At 39.8% G+C, this 15,313-nt stretch overlaps 1 protein-coding gene across 2 annotated transcripts in view; it reads left to right on the top strand.

Moving 5' to 3' along the window:
• Positions 1–15,313, top strand: part of chchd6a (coiled-coil-helix-coiled-coil-helix domain containing 6a) — an 82,817-nt gene that overhangs the window by 44,432 nt on the left and 23,072 nt on the right. For both annotated transcript variants that reach the window (XM_069141357.1, XM_069141356.1), the window contains 2 exons: positions 1,133–1,203; positions 13,374–13,509. In XM_069141357.1, coding sequence (XP_068997458.1) covers positions 1,133–1,203; positions 13,374–13,509 — 207 coding nt within the window. The remainder of the gene's footprint in view (positions 1–1,132; positions 1,204–13,373; positions 13,510–15,313) is intronic.

Here is a 15,313-nt window from a genome sequence, read left to right as displayed (position 1 = left end):
ACGGTGCCAAAACAGCAACCCCTGTGCTTGAACCTAATTTGGGGAACAGAACGAAGTCCCACGGGACCAAATTTGGCAAGTAGGTTTGGTGGGGAGCAAAATAAAACTTGTGTTTTCAATGCACTGCGAGTGGCTGCGTTGTCATGTTGGAGAGCTCAAGTGCCTTTGCTCCACAGATAGTCTCAATAGTCTTTGTTGACAGTCTGACCCTGGGAAAAGAATAAATGGTGCACAACCCTGCATGTCAAAGAAACCCACCTGGCTGCGCTCCTGACATGACGCGCCTTCTTTTGTCTTGAATAGTGACGTTATGCTCCAATTATAATGTGAATGCCACTCGTAACACCTGACCCGGCTTTCTTAAACATTTGAAGAGTCCCCATTGACCATTTACCTGAGTTCAAAACAACATTTTATGTGCGGTCTCTGCTCAAGTTTCAGGTCCATGGTGAAATCGCAAATGCACACGTACCAGTTGTTATAAAAATGTGTGTAACACAGGTGCTGATGTTGATCAAGCAATGTAACTTGAAATTCGTACTCACGGAAGCTTTAGCTTCCCCCTGCTCCATGCGCCTTACTGTGCAGCGCTCCGTATGCACAGTTCATAGTGCAGCAGGAAGTCTCCATTGAGGATATATTAAATGACTATACATAAACAATAGAAACAGGAGGATGACCAGTTTAACCCTGTCAGGAAGTTTTCGGGCATTTTGAGTAGTGGTCTGGCCCGCTGGGAATCAAGGAATCATGCGCTCGAACCATTGAGCTTTCTGCCGCCCCTCTGTTTCCTCCTTAATCAGCATGTTACATTTCTTTTGTGTAATCCACATGGAAACCTGCGTGTTAAAAGAGCAAGTTGTGGCTTTACAGATGAGTGCAGTGTTTTGTTATCTGACTTCCCAAACCGTCAAACTATAACTTGATGGTTTCCTTTCACTGATCTATTGAAACATTTACACAGAAAGCTGCTGTGAGTGTTTGTAACCAAAATTGTATCGGGCTCATTTCTCACCGGTAATTATTTAAAAAGTGATTACATCTTTTTAAATTTTGTTATAGTTAAAAGTAAAAGTTACTAATGCTTTTTGTTTTTGTCCCTCTGTGTTGTTGTTTGTGTGAATGTCTGTAGAATTTGGAAAGATACGAACAGAGCAAAGAGCAATTCCACCAAGCTGCCTCTGAGACCGAAGCAAACGTCAGGTGAGACACACACACACACACACACACACACACACACACACACACACACACACACACACACACACACACACACACACACACACACGGAAATTAATTTGCAGTCCGAAGTAAGATGATATCTTTCCCTCGAGCCCTTTACATGCTCTTACCAACTTACAACTCAAACACGAACACACATGAGCATGGACACCGCAGACTTATAGTAGAAACTGATCTTCTCTTTTCCTTTTTTTCAGTTAAATGAATGCATTCTTTATGGCAAGCTAACAAATGAAGCAAATGTTTTGACTGCTTGAATTTAGCTGAATTTAACAATGCCCTATTTCCCCATCTTGGTATGAGTCGGGAAAAGGCAAAAGGGAGCTAATTATTGCCACTGCAATTTGTTTTTGTCAAGAACCTTTCACAATGCAGGATGCAGGTATTGTATGTACAGCTGAGGACAAAATAATGAGTGTTATTATTTCTGAGGGCAGGTTTTCGCTTGTGATTTGCTTTATGTTTGTGAAATCTTTGTTTTTCTTATGTGGGCATGAATCTTAACATATTTCAACTGCAAATGATTACTAATGACTAAAATGTTATTTTGCTTCATCTAATGGTAATTAGAACGTCATACTCAACAAGTGAGACAACTTTGTTAAAAGGAACTCTTAACAGGGCAAGGAATGAAGTCAGAGGATCATAAAAGTGTCAAATAAAATGGCAGAAATATTAAGGGAACAACTTGCTGTTAAATTCATCACAGATTTACAGACTTTGGCTTTGACCTACCTTTGGCACAGCAGTTGTGTGAGCATAGCTGTCCTGTACAGTTATTGCTTATGCTGTGCTAATATTGCATCCCATTTTATGCTCACTTATTAAGAAGAGTTCTTGCAACTGGAAAAAGGGATGATTAACACTTGTTCATTGCCTGAATACAACGAGAAGACAACTGGTATTGTACAAAAGAGTCTGAATTTGCTGCACTTGCATGGTCAGTTCATTCTGGATGAGTAGCAAATGAACTGAAAACAAAAACCTGCTTATTTTTAAGTAGGTTTTTACTTAGAGGATCACTTTCTGACTACACTTTCAAACCAAAGCCCTGATTCCAGTCTAGTCTTGCCCCTGTCCCTGCACATATATGTATATATAGATATATATATATCTATATATATCTATATATACATTCTACAGATTTCAAGGAACACCGGCTTCTTTTTGATCTGTGTTGATACTGAGGACCAGGCAATGTTACCTCTGGGGAATACTGTTCAGTAATACCGCTAATCCACAGCTCGTTGAGATGTTTTGTGTGTGTGTGTGTGTGCGTGTGTGTGTGTGTGTGTGTGTGTGTGTGTGTGTGTGTGTGTGCGCGCGCATGTGTGTGCATCTGCGTATGTGTGGAGGGGGAAGAAAGATATTGTAAATCCATGAGTATTTTATCAGAGAAGATAAAGTAATCCCAGCTTCCTGTATGGAACTACCTTTGTGGTCAATTATATGCTACTCTTACATGTATTTGAGAGAGGATTATGCTCTCATTCATTCTATAATCAAATCTAACCCTGACCTCCGGGGGATTCAGGAGTGTTACTTTAATGAGTGGATTAAGGTCTGAGGGGAAAAGGCATATCTGTATGTGTGGTGTTGAAATATCCTAAATAAATGGGGTGTATTCAACGTCGACCTGTATACATCAGGAAGTACAATTGTTCAATGGAGTGGAGTCGTGGTTAATGTTATTTGAAAAGTCAAAATGTCTGCTTTAAAAAAATGCCTCTGACTTTGAATAACATTGTTTGCTATAAGACGCCTGCTGGTGTGCATGTAAGTATGTAACTGGTAAATCACATAAGTCAGGAGAACTATTTTAGGGGCTTTTAGTTTAAATGTTTTTTGCTGCTATTTATTACAAACAAACTGTAAGTTGTCACTTGCTGTAGCGAGTGTGCACTTTCTTGTTGTTTGTTAGATTGCAATGAAAACGAGTGAGTGCCTGGCTTCACCTTAGCTGTGTGGTCTCTCATTTTGGCTTATCGCATTAAACCCATTGTCCACAGTGCTTTTTAGATGAATGCAAATTTTGTTTTTGACCAGGTAATCGACTAAAGTCATCAGACTTCTTTTACTCAAGTCTTCGCGAGAGAAGTTTCTGAAGAGTTTTTTATACGTAACAAGACCCGCAAGAAACTGCAGAGGTTCAGAGTCACCTGGATCTTGACCCATCTTGACTTGTAATGGCTTCAACAACAGAGATGACGATACAATATGCTTTATTCCTTTTTGATGTACAGAACTATGTCACAAAATCAACGGGACACTCTTTTCTTCTTAAGATTTGCCCAGTACGCTGTCGGCGGCGTGCAGCGGAGGTGTCACCCTGCGTTGCTTAACCTGTGGCCTTTGTATGGATAACCTGAGGTTTGCGAGTGCCTCACTGCCTTGGCCTCTGGTCCAAACCTGCAGACCTCCCCTGGCGGAAGCTGCGGCTAGCAGGGAACACCCCTTAGACTGAGCCTCGCACAAGGCCAGACAATCCTTTGACCTCCATCACCTCCACCTGTAAGCGACACACTCCTGGCAGCCTGCTCCAGGGGCTGATGGACTGGGCGTTGGGGTGCCCGCAGAGGCTGGAGACTTTCAGAAGGGGCGCCCTGGAAATTGTACGCATTTGTTATTATTTAAAGGACATTGTCTTTATTAGAGGCGAGGTCGCCCACCTCCGCTGCGGAACTTCGTGTTGTAACACAGATTAATTCTACACAATGATACAAAGGAATCATTCCACTTTAACAGAACTAAACAGTGTACTTTTGAAAACACTTTAAGAACTTCACTTCACAAACTTTCGACAGAGCTTGGTTTTATGTGAGAAACCATTTGAGTGAAGTTTCTTTCAGTGCAGAACAAAGCTACGCTAAAATAAGATGTGGGCATGACTTCTAACCCTCCGCTAGGCTCCACTGTCCATGTTATTGTGTGCTTTGTGTAAGTATGTGTATAGACGTGCGTGTATGCGTGTGCATGTGTGTGACGTGTTAATCCACAGTTTAATCCTTGGAGCAAAAAAACTGGGTTTTGGCTGGCAGCACTCTGGGGTTGTGAGGAAGCCAGAGAGCACAGGGCCAGTGTGTTGTTGCCCTGTGTGTGTGTGTGTGTGTGTGTGTGTGTGTGTGTGTGTGTGTGTGTGTGTGTGTGTGTGTGTGTGTGTGTGTGTGCGCATGCGTGTGCACCAGAGAAAAGAGCAAAAAAGTCTGCAACCTGTAGCACTGTAATATGTCGAACTCAATGGAGCATAACAGAACAGCCTCAGCAACTTTTCCATCATTCTCTTTGACTCTGTGTGCTGCTCTCTATTTGCATTTCCATCTTCGTCCAAACCCTTCAAACTTGCCAATTACAAATGGATGTTTTTTGTTTTTTTTCATTATAGATTTTCAATGCGTTCAGACTTCTTAGTGTTACTATGTCTCACCACTGTGCCTGAATGTGATAACAAGACAATTTGGGAGTAAATAGCTTGTCATATTGCCAACAGTATCAGAAGTGCCATATATAAATAGTGCAATTACATGTCTATCAAAGTTGCAGTGTTATAGCCCATAGAAACAACAAAAGGCTCAATTTAGGAATAATTTAGTTAATATCTAAAAAGAAACTTTAAATATCAGTTATCAATATATATATATATATATATAGAAAGGCAAAAATGTATAAAATGCATCAATTGTACATAACTGAATAGCTATACACCCCACAAATTAGAATGTATAAAGCCCATGAAAAGAGGAAAGAAAATCTTAAAGTAAATGTTTTTTCTGTATTATATTATCAGATAGAGTATTTTGAGTGCAGTAAGCTCTCAGACCCGACCAGCCGTATCTTTGCTGCATTTCATTCCGCTGATCTCCACCCACTTATCTTCTTTCAGTCTCCACTGCCACTGTTAAAAAAAAAAAGGCGTAAAATGCCCATGAACATTACCTGTAAAATAATAAATGAATAATGTATTCATAACAATTCTTTCAAAGCTGTGGTCAAAATATGTGCAAGGCTTCAGTGACTAAAACATTGACATTTATTTTGTCACGATTTCAAAGAATCTCCCACACACAGTTATGAAAAGATATCTCTACCACCAGCAGATTCCTGTAAAAACTATACCATTTCATGATGCTCAAATTCTTTTTCCATCATAAATATTAAAAATGTGAAAATATTATCATATCAAATGATGGAAGCTCTGGATAGCCCAGGTACCTGGGAGGCTGAAGGATGGAGTGTCAATCAAGATGGCCCATCTTGATTGACACCACATACATGTTTTAAAATCTCACAAGACTCTTGCAGGAACCGTAGGATTTGCCAGATGACGGATTGATTTGAACATGTGACTCAGGTTTGCACCACCAAAACTGAAAAACCTTTAAATCTACAATAATAATTCTCTATATATATGGTAGTCCATATATGATCAGCCTTAAGCTCAAGTGGTGGCAGGGGATTATTTACTACTTGTGCCCGTTCAAAGTAGCCTGTTTGCTGCATGATTGCCTGGTTTGTGGTATTACTGTGAAGCTCGCTGTGGACGTAGGTGAAGACAGACAAGCTCTAGTGGTGGCCGGTCATTACTTACTATGTCTTACATTGAAAGCCAACCTAAGATAGGATGTACGGGGAACCATTTAATAGCTCTCAAACCAACCAAAACAGATCTCTGCAATAGCTCAGCTTTACGATCGGTGCGTCACATGTGTGTCTTCTATTTATCAGCTGCCACAACAAGTAGGATACCTCCCTTCAATTTTCTGTTGTAACAAAACTTTTTTGGAACTGGCATACTTGGATGTGGCAATTGCGACACTTAAACAATATGTACTTAGCGATGGCATTATGCATTTGCTCACTTGCTAAGTTCTAGCTAGCTGTGGAAATACAGATGAAGAGAAAAAGACATGAGGATGGAAACCGTTGTCTTTTCAGTCCAGATAGATTTTGTGTGTGTGAGTGTGAGGAAGACAGCCTCCTCTTCACAGTTTAAAGTGTTGGAATGAGTGTGAGATGGAGACAGACAAGACAGATACCCACATCAGACCGCTCAGGTCAGTTTCTAAGGCTTTTTAACAAGGCCAGCTGTCTGTTACAGTAGGAGTCGAACTAGCCTTAATAGCCACCCTTTGTCAGATTCTCCCAGCCTGTGTCAGCGGATATCAGCTTACAGAGATCACTCGGTGATAAGGCTGGAAACATTGACAAGTCCAGGGTCCAAGTTAAAAAGCAGACTACTTGGCAATTGTTGCTGTGCTGTAAGAAAAAAGCCAATCAAAAACACGAGGTGTGGTTCAGTGAATTTCGACCTAGCTACATATAAAATGTGTACATTACATGCTCCCTAACTTTCAACTGGCTGCAGAAAACACTTAGAGCAACTTGATTTTGAACTGAAAAGAGAACAGTGTTAAAGTGAGTATGTCCTGAAGGTTGTCAACTGGAATCAGTTTCTAAAACTAGTCCCACATCACCCTCACGTGGATCTTCATCCTGCTTTGATTTACAACTGACAGACTTGTAAGCTAATTACATTTTATTTCCTGTTTTAGCAGACATTTGCGTCATACATTCACCTGATGAATAGAAATGTGTTTTTACATTTCTTATAGTGAGTTTTAGGGCTGGGTACAAAACGTTGATGCTTTTATGGCACCAACTGAAATTCTTCGAGACCAGGCTATCTACTATGAAAAATGTCTCATCATTCTTTTCTGAATTTCAATTCCAAGGCTACATTAAAACTAACAAATTTTGGTTTTAAAACTTTGGCTACATTTATACAAAAGTGACTCTCATCAGTATCAGGACCTCTATTAACAATGTTGTGAAAACTGTGCAATCCTGCCACCACAAAATACATTCAACGTTATACTTCTTTTAGTTCATTATCAAGTCGCAATCCAGATTTTTGTCATTTTTGAGCCACTCAAATTTACTTCACAAAAAATAGTGCAGTAATACATTAATACATTGTTAAAAACATGAAGCAAATAACAACAAAAGCAAACAAATAAGCAAACATGAAACTCAGGCTAAAAACCCAATACAATATAAAGTTGGATTCATCTTGAATTCAAGGCGCATATGCTTTTCAACCAAGTTTAAGTGGTCCTCATGAAGTGTAAATAATTTAAATGGAACGGTATGAAATATGAAACCAAAGGTTGATTTATCTAATCCTAAACCTGTCAACAAAAGCTTGATTTAGAGCTAACTACTAATGTGACAACATTAATTTTGGTTGTTGCAGTCAGGAAGACTTTGGCAGGAAATGGCTGCTGTATACCCAGTGCATCATGGGAAATGTTCATCCCTAAAATTTAGTTTGACTTTTATTTATTAGTGATCCAATCAAAATGGTTCCAAGTAGTGACCCACTGGTTTAGAACCACTGGCATGAGCACATGACTTACAAGTGGGTAATTACAAGATAAGGTGACAGTTTGAGAAATAAAGAGCAAGCATAGAATTAAGAAAAATAAATGCATATCTAATGAATATTTTTCATTTTTAGTACTAGTATATAGTTGGACATGAATTGGGACATTTATTTTTAATGGGATTGGATCTTTCACTTTACACTTTTACAACCAGGGTTGCTTTACAGTATTTTGTTTTCCAATTTGTCAGACAGTGGTACAAAGCTACTTTTCTGGGCAGCAAAACAGCATGAGGTTATGGAAGAGTTTTGTATTGTAAAAGCTATGCACATTCATCGGAGCCGCTGTGGCAGCCTGAAAGAAAATATGTTCACCAGTACATTGACAAAGGACTGGTAGCAGTGAGAGGCATTAAGAGGAATGTGGTACTCTGCCTTCAGTCCAGTGTTTACGAGAGACAAAGTCAAGTCTGAGTACTCGTCTAAAGAGGACCCTCTCCTCCTGGTTGTAGGTGTGATAGGGAAGGAGAGATGGGAGAGGATGAGTGAGGGGTGTAGAGACACAAGATAAGGCAGAAGAGGATGTGTGCCCTTGGTCAATTGAAAAGCTGTCAGGGTGCAGGTGCATACAAGCTACAAGCTAGAGATAAGAGGCATGCAGCCCTTTCTCTCTAGCTGTTCCTAATCACCTATCCTGCCCCCCCCCCCCCTCCACTCCTGATACCCCAGTCGTTATCATCTCCCTTTTCCACTTTTTCACCACTGCACTAATATTAATCAAAGCAGTAATGGTTAAGGAGTCTGTTTAGGCATTCGGACCCTCGAACATGTCAAACGTCATTTCCGGCCTTAGTAGATAAGGATGGACGTGTTCACTTCTCAGTCTCCTGCTGCCCTTCAGGTTTTCTCATTAGTGGACCTATCAGCTATGCTTAGCAAATTCTAGAGCTTGCAAAATAAGTTTCTGTATAAGAGCCTGACCCATAAATTGTCTGGCTGATTTTATCCATCGATATTTGCCTACAACAGATATATAGGCATTGGCGGATATGTTGGCCGATATGCACACATATACAAACTACAGTATAAATGTTTTAAAAACAACGTGCGTATGCATATACATGGTTGGTAACATAGGCATGATATAGTTGGCAAAAGACGTGCAGTATTTGAATATGAAGACATTTGCTCTTGGGCTTTCATAATTCCATAATAAACTGATGTCTCTTGCTAAATTATTTTTGTCATTGCTCAGTTTTCAGCTTTTGGTGCAACCATCAACTTTACTACTTTTTATGTTTTGTCAGTTGTATGTGTATGCTGAAATGACAAACTTGAACTAGAACCTCTTGAAACTTGAAGGTTTCAAAAAAGCTGAAACTAATCATCCACGAACAAACCCACATGCAATTCATTTTAGCAGAAAAATGTGGCTGGATTGGACATGACACTTCCACTTAAAATAATCAATAATTAATACCTTAATTTTCTAAATACTACGATGTTCTAACAGCTCAATCTCATAACAGCCATCAAACCTTTTGGGTCACAGCACATTTCGCAGCAGTTAAGGATATAAGTTAATTTAGGAGCACCCATAGTTTATATAAAAATGTATATATTCTCTGGATCTGAAAAGTAAAGCCAATGTGGAAATGGCTTAAAGTGGAATAACACAGAGGGGCTGGCTTTAAAAAAAAAAACCTGGCTCCGGTAGATTCTTATTAAAAAATGATTTGTCCCTTCGTTTTTTCACCCTGGACCTGAAACTTGAGCAGAGAGTGGAATTCAGATTTTGTGTCAAATTTTTGGGAAAATCCAGTGATTAAGAGTGGTGGGGAGTGACGATTGTGTTATTGAGGACGAGAAATGTTAATGCGCGGTGAGCGGGCATGTTGAAATACAAAAGTGCCATCGCGACACAGTTCAGGTTGTTTGCACCGAAAGTTTTTACCTAACCTCAGAACGCCGCGATTAAACTCGGCATTGACAATCTGATCCTTGAATTCACAGTGCACAACCCCTCGAATGTCAAAGATTTTTCTATATTTTCTGAATATGACACAAAATTGCATGTGCGCTCACTGCTGAAGACCATGGTCAAATTGTGATTGCGAGAGTGGCACTGCTCACAAAACCATGTGTAACACAAGGGCTGTTTTTTTTTTTATCAAGCTACGTAACTTGGAATATTTATTAACAAAGGTTAAAGCTTCCCCCTGGAGATCACGAGCGCGACAGCAGCTGCCTGAAATTTTGATTCCCTCTCGTAAAGAAAAGTTGGTTGGATAATGTTGTTAGCTAACTGGCTGCCACGTGAGAAGCCATCTGAATTGTGATTAAGGGTGTTTTGTACAACACTTACACAATTTCCTTGCATTTCTATATAAATATTTAACAGTCTTTTCTTTGGAAAATGCAGCTGTTGCAATTTGATATTAAAATATGCAGCCAGTGTTGTGACCCATAAGAGTTGCCCACTGTAAAAAATAATGGAGAATAAAAGATGTTGCAGACTTCCTCACGTCAGTTCAATATTGAATTTAAAAATGTTTTTCCTCCTTGGGCGCTACTTCCTGTGAGCTCTTAACAAGATTTTCTAATTAGTTGCCTGAAACACAGAAGAGATACCAATACTTTGTAGTTGACAGGATAGGAATAAAATAGCGCATAGGACAAACAATGCTTCATATGTATGGCCAAAGCCATTAAGGAAAACACAAAAACATCACTCTTAACTCTGAGAGAAGCGTGGTTTAGAGGCGATAAAAGCATCTTCCTTATCGGTCTCGGAGCTTTGCCAGAGGCTTTTGTAGTTGCTGGTGTGTTTTGTGTCTTTTTCCGTTTTCCAATTTCTCCCCTTTTCATTTCCCTCTTTCCCTTTGTCTTGGTAAGCTGTGTGGTCCAGAAGTCTGAGGCCTCTGTGTTGTGCCCGCCTCCGCCTTCGCTGCCGGAGATTAAAAATAATGGGCAGCACCATTAATTAAGCAACTAATCTGACTGTTTGTGTTTTGTCATATTTGCCGCTCACAGATGCGTGGAGAACTCCCCAAAAAACGTCCGCATCCACACACTCAAATATTTTTACAGCACACGCACATTAACAACAACAACCTCATACATGGCTCAGCCAGCTGACGGGGACTCTGCTTTACCCGTTTCCAGTTAAAAACGAAGCCCACTATTTTTATTTATTTATTTTTGTAAGCGGCTCAGTTAATATTGTTGATTTAAGACCTCACCTTCAATTTGGTGGAGCATGTGGACAGAGCTTTAGCTTTTGCTGCAGCTGAACCAATTTTCTGCTTCAAGCGCCTTTAATAAACCACGTAGCACTATCAGGAGGCTTTGGCTTCCCTGATGAAGGCCATTTATTTCAAATTAAAGGAGAGTTCCTTATCTTCAGCGGCCTCAAACGGAGAGAGCGATAAAGATGGCGCGCTTTGGTGTCGTACTCTCTGTGTTGTTAATGTGGTGACAGAAAAGGAGGGAGGGAGTAAGAAAGGAAAAGAAAAAAAAAAAAAAAAGGAGAGAGTTGGAAAGAAGACGAAAAGTGGAAGAAGACAGATTAAACAGGCGAGATAAAGCATTGGAGGTTGTGTGGGGGGGAACAGAGTAATCTGATAGGCCGTCATCTTTTTAAAATGGGCTTCTGAAAGAACGCCAATGGATGCTTCATTCCACTCCTTTCATCGTTTTATCTCACTTCCTTCCTTTATGGGCTTTTTCTCCCCGTCCCTGTTCCTTTTCCTCTTTACCCCCCCTCCCCCCCACCAATGCTCAGATAAACTCAGTCATTGCATCTATGATCCTGTTGCTGATGATAAAGTGCGTGTGCGCCTATGTGGATCCGGATATGCTGTAATTGAAACGATGGGGCCATGTCCCCACCATGAGTCAAAGCCAGAAAGAGCCTTTAATTTGGCTTCCAATTAAATAAATATGGTGTTAAATGCTGCTTATAGAGAAAGTGTGCATGCAGGGATACAGTTGTGTTGGCGTGTAGGGAAATGTGTGTGTGTGTGTGTGTGTGTGTGTGTGTGTGTGTGTGCGTGCGTGCGTGCGTGCGTGCGTGCGTGCGTGCGTGTATGTGCGCGCGCGCACTGACGGTTTTTGGATGTTTACTGTCTACTACAAAGTGCGTGTGGGTGTGTACACTGTTGCACGTGCCTGTCTCCACCTGCGTGGGTGTCCACAACTCGCATGTCTCTGATTCAATCAGTCAGAATCCATTACAGTGAGGATCCCAGGCAACAAGCCTGTCATAGTTAACAATCACACAGATAGACAGGCAAAGACAAATTATAATACAGCCCACATATCAAATTAAGCAAGGCTAATTCAATCTCTCAAAGCAGACTTTTCTGCTGTGTTTGATCAGAATGATCCTACCCACTCAATTAGATGTGATTTAGCGCTAATTGTATGATTTGCAATGAAGCACGTACCATCCACCCCATAAGTTGCTAAGCAGGTTGGCGTGAATGTAGATGGGAATTGTTTTTCATCTTTGTCTTGCCTTGTTTAATCAGACCTTGTCATTCTTGTGAATGTTTTTTCTTTTCTTTTTTTCTAATTTTGTTTCACTGTGGATAAGACACGTGAAGTAGGATACAAACGTTCATGTTGTATATTAATACACATGGCAAAAGCTGTTGTTAAATCAGTTAGGTTTTAGGTATTGTCATGTCAAGAAAAATATTTTACAATTATTTAATGCCGTGTTAAGACTGTCTACTTCCATATTACTGAAATTTGAAAATCTAATGATTCAGACAGTAACATTTATTATACTTTCACAAGTGTAAATTTTTTTGACAGTTTTTAATGGGTATTTCAAGGAATAATACTATTCAGTAATTTTTGGGAATATATAAGTCCACCCTCAAACACACACACACACACACACACACACACACACACACACACACACACACACACACACACACACACACACACACACACACACGTATAAAGAGAGAGACTCACTCACGCCATAAACTCTGGCCTCAACAAATGCAATTCGACATCCAAAACCCAGATGAGAAGCACGTCTTTCGCTTCATCTTTGAGATGTGGGCTGCCGTTTGCTCTTCACATCTAACATCAAACTTCTTCTAAATCTCCTATTCTTCTCCTTATTCTTTTTTTGCTTAATGCCGGTTGGCAAAACGATTTAAGGTGCATTTCCTCCACCTTTTTTTTTGGTTCTTTGAGACAACCAAAACAGGCCCCTTGTTCATCTAATATTCATCTAATATTCACTCTCATTCCCCCTTTCTGATCTGATCTCCACCAAGTCCTGCTAATTGCGCCACTAGTTTCCTAGTCATTTGGTGCTGAACAAAACTTTGCTGCCGTCAAAAGCAATATTATGAGAGTGTTGAGAGAGAACCAAAAATAGTAAAGTCGCCCGCCTGACCCTAACCCTGAAAGTCAAAACACTGAGCTGATAGTCCGTATAAAATTCTGAAAAGCAGAGGAGAGCAGCAGGATTAGATGATAAATCTCTAAGACCGACTTTTTTGTGAACTTCCACACACTAACATATATTAGATATGTTTCATTTTACTGCCTTTTTGTCACAAAATCTGCTCTCAGGTAATTTTAAGTTTACATAAACTTAAATATTAACAATATAATTTTTTCTTGTTTTCTCTACAAGCCCAAACTCACTATCAGTAAGAAAAAGGGGAGAAAACATTAACCCTGTTCATAATTATATCTTTCTGTATCTCTGTGTTTCTTTCAGGTCTCGCAATACCAGCCCGGTGTGTCCTGGTCTACAGGCTCAGATTTTATCATGTTACAAGGATAACGGAGACCAGACCTTAAAGTGTTCAGACCTGGCCAAAGAATACATGCAGTGTATCAACGCTGCAAAGACGGTGAGAGCTTTTGTCAAACCTGGAAGGGACATACTTTGAAATATCAGGGCAGATCTGAAGGGTTGAAATATCAAGAACAAAAGTGCTACCATGTACTGTGATTGTTGTGTCAGCACACCTATTCAGCTGAGAGATTTTACCTTTTAATTTTGAACATTGCTTTCTAAAGACATATCAATAGCTTTACTAATAACTTTCTGCCAACAATAAGAGACCAACAACCTACTTCACATGACTACTCAAAAAAGGAAGAATTTTGGGAAGTTTGGGATGCGGCGTTCCAGTCTGAATGATGGCTTTTGAAGTTTTCCATGGAGAGAGATGTTGTTATTTTTTTAGAGCAGTACTGTGTCATGTGTGATGTAAAAGAAATAAATCATATTTTTCCTCATGTTCTCAAGATTATTCTGGGGGAGTTGAGGACCAAAAGAGAACAAAATCACATTGATAGGATTTTGAGTGCTGTCACTTTAGATTTTTACACAAAGACAGCTTGTCATTAAAACCGGCTTTCAGAGTTAATATGTGTTGTAAAAGTACGAAATCCAAGTTCTGCTGCTCTCTCAAACTTGTTTTCCTAACAATTCTGAAAATGACACCTTTTCAAAGGCAAACACAGTTTTGGATGCTGTAAAATAAGTCATAGTTCACCTTGTCACTGCAGCCTTCACTGTTTTGGATCTAAATTTAGGTAATTTACAGGCACAACATTATTTTAACTGAGTGAAGAAAAGGAAGAAGAAGTCTAAAAGAAACAAGCTGTAAAACTAAATGATTTCCCAAACAACACTGCTTACATTTTTGATATTTTCTGTATATGATTATGTACTGAAACACATTAACATTGCCACGGATAAACATCTGCTTTTGATCTGAAGAAAATGAAACGGAGGTGGTTCACTTAATTCCAAGTAAACAAGACGGGGTTATCCACTCTGATGCAGCAGTAATGTCTGCATTCTCATCATTAGAATTCTGGGAGGGTATGAAGGCGAAATGCTTGCACTGTAGACTGCGTTTGACATTAAATAGGATTATATAATATTGAGGCCTTTTTAAAGGCTTTATGTTTATTTGCATAATGTTTGCGTGTTTTTAAGCTCAGAACCTCATCTTTTAACGCAGTCTTTCATCACAGCCAAGAGGAGGATGTACTGTGTGTCGCGGCTGCTCGACTTAATAGGAAGAAACCAAATATGAAAATCACTGGAGGCATAAGGGCTGCACAGAATACTTTGCTGATTAATGACTACAAATAACTGTAACCACTAAAGAACTATCACACATGACTTCTGTTATTTTAAGCCCCAGCACTTCAACATTTAGAGTGTTCAAGTGTCTAAAAACGTCAAACAGGAAATTGACTTATGACATGAACCGTTTGTCAAACATGTGCTCTCAGAGGTCTGTTGCTTGTTTGTGTTTATACATGCAAAGCAAAGACACAATCTCCTGGCGGATTTCACTGAATCGGCCCGGAACATTTCCTTCACTGAGCAATCTGACGTTGTTAGTGATTTAGGTAAGTCAGTGTGTTTTCAAACTTTTCAGCAAGCAGCCGATGGAAAAGTCAAATGTGAAGGCTGCAGGTTTAGCAAAAAATTAGATTGACCAAGTTCATTGCCATGCAATGGGGCTTTTCAGACACATTCAGTCTGCGTTGTGTACAAAGCTCTGCATATGTGGGCTACTGCTTGTAGCTTCGCCACGAGCCCTTGCACTCTCCCGAGCATACCTGGAGCATCATCAATAACCAACTGGCAAACCTCTTGTAAATCAAGTTTACAAAATCAAGCTCTTTTGT

Source organism: Embiotoca jacksoni, unplaced genomic scaffold, assembly GCF_022577435.1.
Source record: "Embiotoca jacksoni isolate LCO1_2020_lvr unplaced genomic scaffold, fEmbJac1.0.p SCAF_9, whole genome shotgun sequence".
Classification (NCBI taxonomy): domain Eukaryota; kingdom Metazoa; phylum Chordata; class Actinopteri; family Embiotocidae; genus Embiotoca; species Embiotoca jacksoni.
The sequence above is the reverse complement of the archived record's forward strand: the minus strand, read 5'-3'. Positions and strand labels throughout refer to the sequence as shown.